The sequence below is a fragment of the Poecilia reticulata genome, chromosome 5 (genome assembly GCF_904066995.2).
Source record: "Poecilia reticulata chromosome 5, P_reticulata-male-v2, whole genome shotgun sequence".
NCBI classification, from domain to species: Eukaryota; Metazoa; Chordata; class Actinopteri; order Cyprinodontiformes; family Poeciliidae; genus Poecilia; species Poecilia reticulata.
The window spans coordinates 22,121,599-22,134,276 of record NC_088834.1 but is presented as its reverse complement, the minus strand read 5'-3'; the positions used below and the strand labels follow the sequence as shown (position 1 = coordinate 22,134,276).

General features: G+C 40.5%; 2 protein-coding genes across 2 annotated transcripts; one reads left to right on the top strand and one right to left on the bottom strand.

Moving 5' to 3' along the window:
- Positions 1–935: 935 nt before the first annotated feature.
- On the bottom strand, positions 936–5,218 carry LOC103464929 (uncharacterized). Its single transcript, XM_008409342.3, has 6 exons — positions 5,129–5,218; positions 4,821–4,866; positions 4,045–4,222; positions 3,071–3,498; positions 2,594–2,637; positions 936–2,497 (listed from the first exon to the last, which is right to left on the bottom strand). Exons 1-6 carry the CDS (start codon positions 5,137–5,139, stop codon positions 1,534–1,536), a joined length of 1,671 nt encoding a protein of 556 aa, XP_008407564.1. The 5' UTR covers positions 5,140–5,218; the 3' UTR covers positions 936–1,533.
- A 4-nt stretch (positions 5,219–5,222) lies between these two features.
- Positions 5,223–12,080, top strand: phf13 (PHD finger protein 13). The gene is made up of 5 exons (XM_008409343.2): positions 5,223–5,626; positions 6,426–6,527; positions 8,579–8,758; positions 8,836–9,256; positions 9,477–12,080. The coding sequence occupies exons 1-5, from the start codon at positions 5,582–5,584 to the stop codon at positions 9,707–9,709; spliced, it is 981 nt and encodes a 326-aa protein (XP_008407565.1). The 5' UTR covers positions 5,223–5,581; the 3' UTR covers positions 9,710–12,080.
- Positions 12,081–12,678: the final 598 nt, after the last annotated feature.

Sequence of the window (12,678 nt, the reverse complement as noted above, 5' to 3'; positions counted from 1 at the left end):
TTACACTTATTTAATGTGAAAGCTTCTGAGACTTGCTTCACATCTGTGTTTAACGGAGTCAGTCAGATTTCATCGTTTGTGATGAAATAATTCCTCAATTATTTTTTTGTTTTGCAGAAGATACGGCATGTTTGATGTCATCTCACAGGTTTCCTACCATGGCTTGGACTCGCCACTTTAAAATGGTAATCTTGTAGATCTGTAATCAAGATTTAGCTCAAAACACCCATTTGAATTAAGCCTTGATTCAGTTTCACAAAAGCAGTGGCACATGAGTTACCATGGTGATTTATTCTGAGCAGATAGCATGCTCCAGACCAGGTTAAACAGCCAGGCTTAATTAATCCTGGTGCCTTATCTGTTCAGTCAGTTGTCACGTCGATCAGAAAACGTGTTGTCAGTTTTCAATTTCAAATTAAATTCTCACTTGACAATTGTGGCATTTACTGTGAGAACTCAAACTGTGACAAAAGGCAAGGAAAAAAAGTGAATTTGCCAATATTTTAGTTTTGAAGTATTTTAAACTTTTGAGGTTCTAAAAATTGCTTAACCTGGCAAGTGAAATGAAAAGTCAAAGAATGAACTCGTGTTTTAGTCTAGGTCTAAACCTCCAGCTGACTGGATGGAAAGGCTGAGTACGCCATAAACAGGTTTAAATCTGAGATTTAAAAGTTTAACCATAACACCGGGTTCTTACTCTGAACTCTTGACCAAACATTTCCAGACTTGAGCTAGAACGCTTCTTAATCCATTTCCCTCATTTTAATATAAAACTGCAAAGGTTTACCATTACATTCAGAGGAAAAATACAACACTAAGAAAATACAATGAATTAGTAAACAAACTGTTGGACACATTTACCAGAAAAATATCTACTTCATCCATAGACTGCAAAGGAAACTTGATAAAATGAGCAATTAGACTGATAAATAATACAAGATTTAAAAGCAACTTTAATTCTGAACAATCCAACTTCCAAAAATTGAGAAAATTAATCATGAAACAAACATTTATTCCTTTTCTTCTGAATTTGAGAACATTTTGAAAGTAAAAAAAAAAAAAAAAGAAATACAAACTTCCCCCTGTGGTGGTCAGTCTGAAAAGGCAACAATTTTTAATCTGTCAAAAACAAAGTAACCAGTACCTGAAACACTGGTTTTAGAGTTACAGCTCCTGAAATTAATGCGCAACATGGTAACAAAAGGCCTGCAGAGAACTGTGTACAATATTATTTCTCACCACAGCTTTTCAAATATTCACTAGAACAGGTCTAAATCTGCTTAGAAAATTGAGCTACTCCTCCTAAATCGGCTTTGCTGAATGGAAATATCTTGTTTGTGATTTGGCCAAACCACAGCTTACTGTGAATATCGCTTTAGACTCAAAGCTTTTTAATCACATATGATGTAATAACATTTCCAAAGCCATTCGTGGATAGATTATTTGATATACTTTGAAGCTGTAGTGAAAATCCTCTGTCCAACAAAAGCCCTGGGATGCTTCAAACATAAGATTCATTTTGTCACATCAAACTTAAATCAGGTTAGGCAGATAATAATAGAAGAAGAATTCTTCCAGCTTCTTTTTCATCAGTTTGATGAACGCCTCATCGCGGTAGATCCGCTGGACCAGCATGTCTTCCCTGGCGTACAGCACTAGATCACACCATTGCGTGCCCGTCACCAGCATCTCTCCTTGCATGTGCCAGTAATGGCGGTGGGCTCTCTTTACCAGCAACGCTCCGCTCTTACAGGCCAGAAATGAACACTCTATGAAGCTCTTGACGTTGAGGAACTGGACATGCACCAGCCCAAAGTTGCTCGTCTCTTTGGGGTCGTACACCAACCCGTCAGGCATCGCTCCCAACCACGGCGCATTTGGGTGGACAACCAAACCGCATGGCGACCAGTTGACGCACAAATGCCGGCAGTATTCCCGAAGAGCTTCCGGCTTCATCTCCACGTCGATTTGCGCGGTCTTGCACCGCGGCTTTCCTTTCTGAATCTTGAACAGGAGGTGTTCTGCGTGGCTCCGTCCTGGCTTCAGGTTGCAGATGTCTCTAAATCGGCCGGTGAGACGCATCTTCAGTTGCTGATCTGCAGCCTCCATATTTCCTCGGGTGCTTTTCTCCAGGCTGTGCGCTTCCTCCCAGGTGACATTCATGGCATTTACAAATGTCTGCTCTTGAACACTGAGTGTAGGAAAGACAGTCTCTGGCTCCAACGTGCGACGGGACAGGGGAAGCAACGGTTGAGAGGGGGCATCGTAATGGGGCTTGAAATCCTGACTGGATGGCAGCGGGCATTGGTAGGAAATGGGGGAGCCTTTAGGGACTTCTCCGAAAGCACACTCTGTCCATTCCCCATCAAGTTTTAGGCCCACTGTGGTTATCAGTGGCTTCTGGTCATCAGGGAAATCACTAAACGCTTCAGAAAGCCTGTCTACAAAGGACTGTTGGTCAACTCGGGAAAGCGTAAGAGACTTGTGGAGCATCATCCTAAAAAAAAAAGGTGTTACGAGCAAAATTATTGAAATACTGAAGGTAAAAATGATTTTAAAAAATGGAAGCATAAAGCAGGAAATTAAATCTTACCTTGGCATTTGTAGGATTGTCTTCTGTTGGGAGAACTTTGACTCCTTTCAATACAGAAAAAAAGAAAAACAAATAAACATTATTTTATTGCCATGAAAATGTAAATGGTTTGAACTAGTTCTTTAACAAGACATTGCACTGTGTGTGATCGGTGGCACTAATGTCTGTGCATTTCACAAGCAGATAACTAATAATAATAATTAAAAAATGACTTCCCTACCTGTGCTGCTGTTTTGTTATAGCATCATAGAGCAGCAGCACAGCAGCACCTGTGCCAGGTCAGGACTTACTTTATAAGTTTCTCTGTCTTCAAGTTCATACTTTGTGGTAGAACAGCGATATTTGATCAATCATTTTCACAAAGAGTAATGACGCATATATGACCATATGTTTGGCTATGCATGCCCGCCTATCCTGTCCAACGTAATTTACTAACCAAAAAGCTTTAGATTTAGGGGAGAATTTTGTCACACTTACATTCTTACTTGTAGTTTCAGGATTTATTCGCTGGTTGACATTCATTCTGTCTTTGTCTACTTGCAATGGTGCATGTGCAGCTTCATCTGGCCCCGAGGACGACCAGCCTTCCTGTTCGCTTAAATTGTCGTAAGCCGAGATCGTGTCAGAAGAGTCCTGCTGCTGAACAGCCGCTTCACTGGGTGTCTCTGTGACGCAGGTTGTTTTTCCCACTTCATCTTCTGGATCATCTTTTATGGTAACTAGAAAGGCGTTTTCTACTCCTGCCGGCCATTGTTGCTGTTCCATCTCATAGCTAATTTCATATTCAATCGTCTCTTCTTTAGGTCTTTTATTCAACGGCTCTGCTGTTTCAAGGCCCGGCGTTGTGTTTTGCTCCAAAAGTTGCCTTCCAGTAATTTGGGGTGTTTCTTTGAACAAATTGGCATCTATCATTTAGAAAGAACAAAGAAACGTACATATTAGTTGACATTACATCTTGTACCTTACTTAAAGAATCAAATACCATGACCATTAACCGACAGAAACAAATAACCCTCTTGGATCAAATAACCCATTTCGTGATTTCCCAGTGGTGCGCCCAAAAACATTTCTTCGTAATTATTGTTTTCAGGTACACACACAAATCAACAAACGTTACTGTTCAAAATGGAAATGTTAGAATAAAAGACGGATAGAGGGATGAATGGATAGATATAAGACAAAGAGTAAGATGGCTGAATGGATGCATAAAAGGGAACAACTTTTATACAACAGGATGTGGAATTAAGCTTGAAAATACAAATTTATTTATTTTTTCTACTCTTATCCAAACCAGAAAATTGCTTCGTTCAAATATGGGCTGGAACTCTGAACCAACTTTCCTGATTTATAACACCACTATTAAAGTTATGCCAATCAGCTTCTGTGATCGATTTAAGACTGAAGCCACAAAGCAAGGTTAGTAGACATTGCAAACATTTTAAAGCACGAACCTATTCTGGTTAACTTTATTTCAGGGGTCAGCACCATGTGCAGCATGTTCCTCAGTCGTTTGTTTTCTTCGTAGCAAGCCTCCATCATGCTCTCAACCTCACCGAACACCTCCACGGCCAGCGCGGTGAAGTGTTCAGTCAAAAACGTCCTAAAACCCTGAAGTCTCACGTTCTCCATCTTAAACGATATTAATTTGTAAACATTAGCACGACTGCTGCCTAGTAAGAATACTACTTATCAACCGGAAATGGAAAGATGTCGGACGCTATGGGGATTACAATGGATTAATGTTGAATCGGATTCATTACCGCCCTCTGCAGGACAAACGGCGCTGTGCACTCAGAAGAAACACCATGATGAGCTTAATATAAAAATGCAATTTTCTTATGTTAAGGATGATATGAGGATCATAGCAATGATTCATTCTTCAACGACAATAATAGAAATGTTTCAAATTATTTTGCAATATTTGTCCTATGAGTGAGTAAGTGAACACACTGTTTTATGTTGTAAATATTGCACACATTTTATTTCACCAAAATGTCATTTCAGAAAAACACAATGTACGCAAGAAGAATTTAAAACATCAAATTATATAATAAATTCTTCATAATAAGAGGTAATGAAGTTCTTTTTGTGACAAAAATATGTAGTTCCCATGTTCCCATTGTCAGGCAGTATTTTTCAATCTCAGACCCACTGACAATAAAGCCAGACTAAATTATTATAGATAAGTAAAAAATAAAATATCGCTAGAAATAAGCAGTGACCTTACCTTACATCTAGCTCCAGATGATGCCTCTTGTTGTGGTACTGGTAATCTTAATAAAAAATTTTAAAAAATTTATTTGGGATTTTTACCCACAGAATAATAAATTTGATCAAACTGAAGATTTGGATTTTTCAAAACTTTTCAGTGTGCTATTTCTGACAGCAAAACTAGGAAGGGTTCTGTAAACGCAATCTTAAATGTGAAGAAGAAACCACGGAATATGATAGTTACACACGGCCAGGACTCGGCACTAAAACAAAGACTGGATTTAATGCTTTTAAAAAAAAAATTATTTACCGAATATGACAAACCTCTGATTCATTTAGCTCCAGGAACACCTCACTCTGGCGCCCAGCAGAGGGCGCTAACACTTGGCCGAAGAAAGAGAAGAAAGTGGGGAGGGAGGCTGCAAGTGACAGCAGAAGTGGACCTCTGAAGAGTCGGTAAACGGGATCAAACCACGACCTCACTGAATAGCTCCGTTGAGGGGAAAAAGTGTAGCAACGTTTGGTTTCATTTAATTGTCACACTTTTCCGTGTTTTTGCCGACTATTTAGTTAACTATTGCCAGTAAAAGTAATGTTTGTGATGTCAACCTGAGGTAACACTGTTGCTTCGAGTCTTAGCACAGGTAACGTTAGTTAGCGGTTGGCATCGAGCGAGCAGAAGCTAAATAAGCGTTTACGATCCCACCGAGGTACCCGCTTTTGTAGCTTGTGTGGAGCTTACCCATAACACGTCGAGTGGTCGGATTCTCTGCAGAGATGGGTGACATAAACCCATCGACATCCCATGCATTTCAGCCGGAGGTGAGTGATTTATGTAACGGTATCCCAGTGAGTAGTTTTCTGTCACGGCTAGCAGTGTTCAAGTTGATTTAGGTTTGTCACACCACACGGCACAGCCGATGTTAGCCTGCTATGCTCATGTTGTCATAGTGCTTAAAGTTGCACACGCTGAACATTAAGGAATGTTTATATGTCTGTACTCGAAGTTGTTGTTCCATTTGCTTAATACGTCGTTTCTGCTAATTCAAGCGGGGTTTTGTGACATGGTAAGGCTCGCCAACCCGGAGTTTCGTCGAAAAGAACACATTCCATCATCATAGCGGGGGATGCTAAAAGCAACGCTGGCTAACATGAACTGTCAAACAACCTAGCTTTGTCGTCAGCTAACAGTTTGCTAATATACATGTTTTTATAACTTAGACGGACGCTGTTTATAGGGTGAAGTTAGTTTGATGCGTCGTTGTGTGTTTTCGGCAGCTTATCCGAGTTGTCGCTAGCCTCTTAGCAACGGCTGTTTACCACTAGCCACAGCAGCTAGCCGTAGCTGTTAGTTTGTAGTTGGGGTCTATCGGTGGGGGTTGGTCGCCAGATAACGTACTCACAGTGATTTGAGTAGAATCGATTTCACTTTACTTCATGTCTGTCGAGATTTTGATGATATTGTTACATCCAGTCTTTGGTCGTGGCGCCGTGCCAACTCTTGTTAGTTTGCACAGTGTGTGAATGGTGCACAGGCGGTCACTTCTCGTTAATGTCATCATCGCCATGTTGAGGCTGTTGATGTGCAGGTTTCAACAACATGGTTTTGTGTCTTTGTTAGGGTTTCAGCCCGCCGTACCGGAGGAGGAGGACGGTGGAAGATTTTAACAAGTTTTGCACGTTTGTGTTGGCTTATGCCGGTTACATCCCATACCCACAAGAGGTAGGTGGTCAAAACACTTTCTGTGACCTAAACAAAACTTGACAGTTTGTGTGTTTTTTAAAAATGTTTTTTTTAATTATTATTCATCTCTTTATTTTTTTTTACATGTAAACAGACAGAAAACAAAGTATTACACTAAATAAGAGGAATTTATTTTTTTAGGTATCACATCAAAACTATTTAATCTCAGAGTACATTTACAAAACTGTTAAATTATTCAAAGGTCATATGTATGTTCATGTATGCATACACACTGCATTGAATTCCTCTTGAGCAATAATAGTTTGCATCGGTCAGGGTTTTTCTGGCTGATACCAATTCCTGTTTTTCTTTGATGTTGGATCTCTCAATGTTGATTTAGACTTTAGCTTTTATTTTTGTAAGACATAAAATACGCTATAGATTCCTTGATAGCTATAATAGGTTTTAATCCAACAGTAAATCAATGAATTGCAAGATATGAATCAAAACCCATGTTCCAAACTTTTACTTATTTTACTAATCTTTGAAAAGTGCATCAAAGTATATGATTTTTGGTATCATTTATAGACTAGGAATGATAGCGGTTCTCAGTTTCTAAGCAATTGCTTTTTGTTTTTAACCTGCCAATCAAAAATGTACTTTTATTCTGATCTCTGGGCAATAGTTTGCTGCACCTCTAAAATGTAATTTAAAATGTAGCTCTTAAACTCCTTCATTTACCCATTAATCTCTGCTTCCATTATTTTTGTTTTCTAGTATGTTCAGTTGCAGGACTCATTTGTTTTGAGTGTTGTAGTTTTTGCTGAGGAATTTGGATTTGGTTACACTGTGACAAAACGACAAGGCCCATGATTAATGGCAGCGCTGTCAGGAGGTTATTTATGACTGATTCTTCAGTCTTTCATGTGAACCTGCAAAATAATTCAACCCCTGAAACAACTACTGTAGCTGGTTTAAAAATGTTTTGAAATCAAACATTTCAGGTCTTAAGAAATCAAACATTTCTTAAGACTTGAAATGGTCTTGTGATATGTGTGTGTGTTTTTTTTTAAGAATGCAGGAATTTTGTTAGTTGTCTGAAACATGTCGTCAATAACTAAATGACGTGTTGTGCAAAAGGGTTTGAAGTTGGAAAAAATAAGCAAATGGGCAAATATTTATGTACGCCAGCCCTATAAAGTAACTTACGGTCAGCTGCTCATGCTGTTTTGTAATTAATGTAGATCTTAAATTCAAATTATTGGAAGTCTTCAAAATACTTACTGAAACTTGCAGAAACCCCAGTTTTGGTTTTATTTGTTCAGAAAAGTCTATTTCAAACTTTAAGATTTTTGACCTGCTTCAATTTTCTGTTCTCGAATTATGTTTAATGGAAAACAGAATAAGAGTGCCGAAGAAAGAGAAGAAAGTGGGGACATAATTCTGTGTTTCGGTACGCAAGACTGAAACACAATGGCATCATGTCAAACAGGTTCCTTTGGGCCTGTAGTTTATCTTGGTCCAAGTGTGTAGAGCAGCCTTTGCACTTCCTGCCCAAAAGTGTGTTTTTGTCATGTAGACCGCTTCTGGTTTTACACATGGCTACGCTGCTTCCTGTCATTCTGTGTTTTGTTTGCTTGTTTTGAAACGGTCACCTCAACCAGCACTACTGTTCTCACATTTACACCAAACCATTCACTGAGCTTCATTCATCCTTTACGTAATTTGTTCTAGTGAAATGATTGTTGTATTAAACTGCAACACATACTTGTGTTGTAACCTCTGTTTTTTTTTTTTACAAGTCGTCTTGTTTTCTGCTAAAGGTCTCGCTCTCTCAACATGTTGTAGTAAATTGTTTACTCACTGTGTTTCAATTGACTTCATTTTTAAACAGCTTCACTGGCTGATTCAGTAACAACGCCAATGCAGAACAATTGCATTCACTAACCAGGACAAAAAAAATAAAAAATCTAGCATTTCTGGTGTTTCCAGCCGTTCTGGGGAGCTAAAAATCATCCGGTTTCCGGTCAATAGCCGATTTGTTGGACCGTTTCAAGTTTTGACTGAACATCACTGGTTTCCTTTTCCAGGACTCTCCACTTCGCAGTAGCTCCAGTCCTCCCAACAGCACAGGCAGCACAGCCGACAGCGATGGCTGGACCCCCGGACCCGGAGCCTCCTGCCCCCAGCGGCCGCCCAAGGTGCCCCAAGACAGAAGCAGGAAGCGTCCACAGCCGGCGCCTTTGCTATCCTCTCATAGCAAGCGAGACGTAAGCTTCAACCGTCAACACATAATTCGACTTCTTTGTTCAGTCAGTTTGCTGTATGAACTTTGCTTTCTCTGTAGCGCACAATCTCCACCCTGCATCCAGATGACCACAGAAAAGCTGAGAAGCTGAAGAAGAAGAAGAGGCGAAAGGAGAGGGAGTATCACTCTGGTGAGGAATCGAGGGCCCAGCCGACCCACGGAGTAGAACCGGAGTTTCAGTCCCCTCTGTCCTTCGGCAGCCGACTAATCAAAGAAGAGCCCGAAGATGAGTTCAGCATTCCCCTCATCCCTGTGTGCCTGCCCAGCCCTTCGCCCTGCAAGGAGGAGCCAAAGGAGGAACATCGACACTGGGACGGTCGAGACCTGGAAGAGGGGGTCGTAAAGGTACAGAAGGTGGAGGGCTTTTCAGGAAACCGAACCGTGTTCCGCCAGGGAAAGCAGGTGGTGTTCCGAGACGAAGACGGCTCAGGAGAGGACGAGGACATAATGGTGGACTCCGGTAAGATCCCGTTGCGCTATGAAACTCCAATGTCGCCGTTTGACATTGGAGTCAAACGGCGACATTTAAAACCGTTAAAACCGTTAAAACGGTTTTTAGTTAAACCGTTTTAACGGTTTTTAGTTAAAACGGTTTAACTAAAAACCGTCAAACGGTTCTTAGTTAAACCGTTTGACGGTTTAACTAAAAGGAAACTCTCCGACCTTGTTGTGTCTTTCAGACGACGACTCGTGGGACTTGGTGACGTGCTTCTGCATGAAGCCCTTCGCAGGCAGAGCCATGATCGAATGTAACAAGTGCAACACCTGGATCCACCTGTCCTGCGCCAAAATCCGCAAGAGCCATGTGCCAGAGACATACGTATGCCAAAGCTGCCGAGACACATACGGACCCCCAGATGCCCGGCGCTCCCACCGCTCGCGCATCGGCTCACGTAAACATCTCCTAGACTGACTCTCAGTCAGATCATGAACTCTAAATCCCCTCTCCCACTTGGTTTATCCAGCTGGACCGGACCTCCTCACGGCCAACCAGGAACCCACATTTTCTAAACAAAACACTTTGGTGGAACTCTTCCCCCAGGCCTTATCCCATCTATAGACGGTTTGATTGCTGTTTTAGAGTTATCGGGCTCCGTTTCTGCTTCCTCCAGACTTTGTGCGTAAGGCAATCACTGAATGGATACCTGTCTGTAGAGGGCATCAGAAAATCATCAAACTATCAATGTTGGTACACTGGAAACGTTTGAACTGCCATATGTAGAGAATATCTTCACAACTGCCACCCACCTTGGTGCATGCTGGGATTTGTGGGAGAAATAGTTTGCACTTTTTCCTCACTGTTTTTTTTTTTTTTTAAGCCTATCAGAGGGTAGACACAGAAACATGTACGTCTTTCAGATTAAGCTGGATTTGTTTTCTCTAGGATGGCTTCGCTGTTGCACCATGTATCATTTTTTTTTTTGAACAAGAAAAGCCTTGTCATTTGCTTGAGATGGTGCTATAATATTAAGCTGAGGTATAATCCTGTAGAACAAAGATGTAGGTTCAACGACTAAGGTCTGCATCTGCTTTATCCGTTTTGATACTCCTTGTTTTTCCATATTTAAGACCTCGTTAAAGACTATCTCGGAGCGACGATCCAACCCAAGCTCGTCTTCCTGCCGCTGAATCTAGACGTTTGTTGACTGTACAGGTTCATCGCATCTAACTGGAATATGAGCAAACGTTTTTTTTCTGTAACTCAATTTGAAAATATTTCATTTAAATTCATTGCAAACACAATAGATTTGAAGCACATTATAGCTTGCAGCTAATTAAAACATTCATTAGGCTGTTCAGTGGAACTAAACTGTCCTCTTAACGCTGCACATTTTTCATACCAGATTTCTTCCTTCAGCTCAACTTTAGATTATCCTTGGGAATAGCAGTTTTTAAACAGCTATCTTCTTGGTGCCCTGTGCTCTTTATGAAAAGAGTTAGCAACTCTCTGCTTCAGTACTGGCAGTGATTGCTCTTATGTAATACTCAAATTTTATGAAAAACTGAATTTGAGATGATTGGTTAGATAATCACTGAGTTAGCAGCAAAAATATGCCTAAAATATAAAACGATTTTCAGTTTAAAATGGACTTCTCAGCTCTTTTTATTTATTGAGATGCATCTGTATATTCAGCAACGTCAAGCTATGTTTTTCAGTGTTTAAACAGTTTTTAAAATTTTTTTTAAAACCACTTGTACAATAAACTGTATTTGAACGAGTTAAAAAGCCAGATAACAGAAGAATCGCGGCATTCACTACAGATGTTCTTCAGTTGATTCTGGTCAGTGTAACTTCGGCGCATCCTGTAGCAGGATTCAGTTTGGTTCGTGTCTTTCCTTCGTTTACACCATCAGAGTTTCACGATGGGGTGGAGGGAAACACTCGATTAAGAGAACCGTGAGGCCGAGTTAACGAACGAGAAACGGGAGTTCTGCAAGAGACGCTCTCTGAAGTCTGCAGGTAGAAATATGCATGTCAGAGTCGGGTTGAACGAGCGTGTTTGCCACACACGTGCTGCTATGTGTTCCCATTAAAGCTCTGTGTTTTTTTTCTTCTTTTTTGTACTCGATTTGTTTTTAAATGGATATTTGCAAAGAAAAGTCGGTTTGTGTTGCCTTTTAAGCATTTTAATCAGAGCAGATTTCAGCCTCCTACAGTATTCATTTGAAAAGAAGTTTAATGGGATTTTTTTCTTTTTTTTCTTCTAAAACTTGGTCCAGTTCGGATGAAAGTTCTAAGCTTTGCTATTTATGTGCCATCTGCTGTTTGGGCTTGTACGTGTGGACGACATATTGTTTCCGATTATATAAAAAGCCATATTGTAGACAGATTTTTAGACGCAGGAATTTTAGGATCCAAATCCAGGATTGAGGGGGAAGTTTAACAATGCAGCATCAGCAACTTCACCGGGGAGCGACTGGCAACCACAAAACGATTGTTTGCGAACAGACGGAGTTTGAACTGGATACGTTTTACCTGTGCACCCCGTCTTCTAGTGTTTGTTGCACTGCTGGTTGCAGAGCTCGGGATGTTTTCGCGACGTTTCAAACCAGAATTGCCGTCGGTCCGCGCGGCGTTTGTTTTAAAGAGAAACTGAAGGCGTCTTCAGGCTCAGATTCCAAATTGTAGTGTCTTATCTTCAAGACATGAATCTGCTCATTGTGATCCCGCTGGCTTATCCTGATCCCCGGGTTGTCCCATCCCCTTACTGAGAAAGCGTTGTCTGTACTGTGGTGCAAACTGTTTCTGTGAAACTATTGTAAATAAAGAGGTACCATTTTAACCAGAGGGATCTTCTGTTGTGTCATGTTGCGCTCTGGGTGTTCTGGAAAAGTATGGAAATGATGTATTTTCCATATCTGGATTAAAATGGGATACGTTTCCTGTCCTGTCGTCTGAAACCTGTTTACGTCCCACTGTCCATTCAACTGTTTGTCCAGCATCTGTCTGTCCCTCTTTTCATCTTTTTCCTGAGTCATTGATCATTTTTGTCTATCCATCTGTCATTTAATTGATCCATTATTCATTCTGAGTCTGTTTATCAATGTATTCAGTTTTTTCCACCACTCCATTCATTAATACGTCCATCTATTCATTTAGTTCTTTATTCATCCATAATTCACATATATCCTTGACTTGTATACCTGTTGTTCATCCATCTATGGATTCACTATTCCTTGGTTCATCCAAATGTCATCCATCCATTCTAAAGTTTTAGCAGGTTCCATATCTAAACTTTGATACCTGCAGAAACATCTGCCATAAATTTCTTTTGGACTTTTCTATTTGAATTTTAAAAATGGTCTAAAGACAGTCTTGGAAAGTTTTAGATGTGGACTGTGATTGTTGACGTGCAGACTCGGCTTTACCTTTGAATTCCT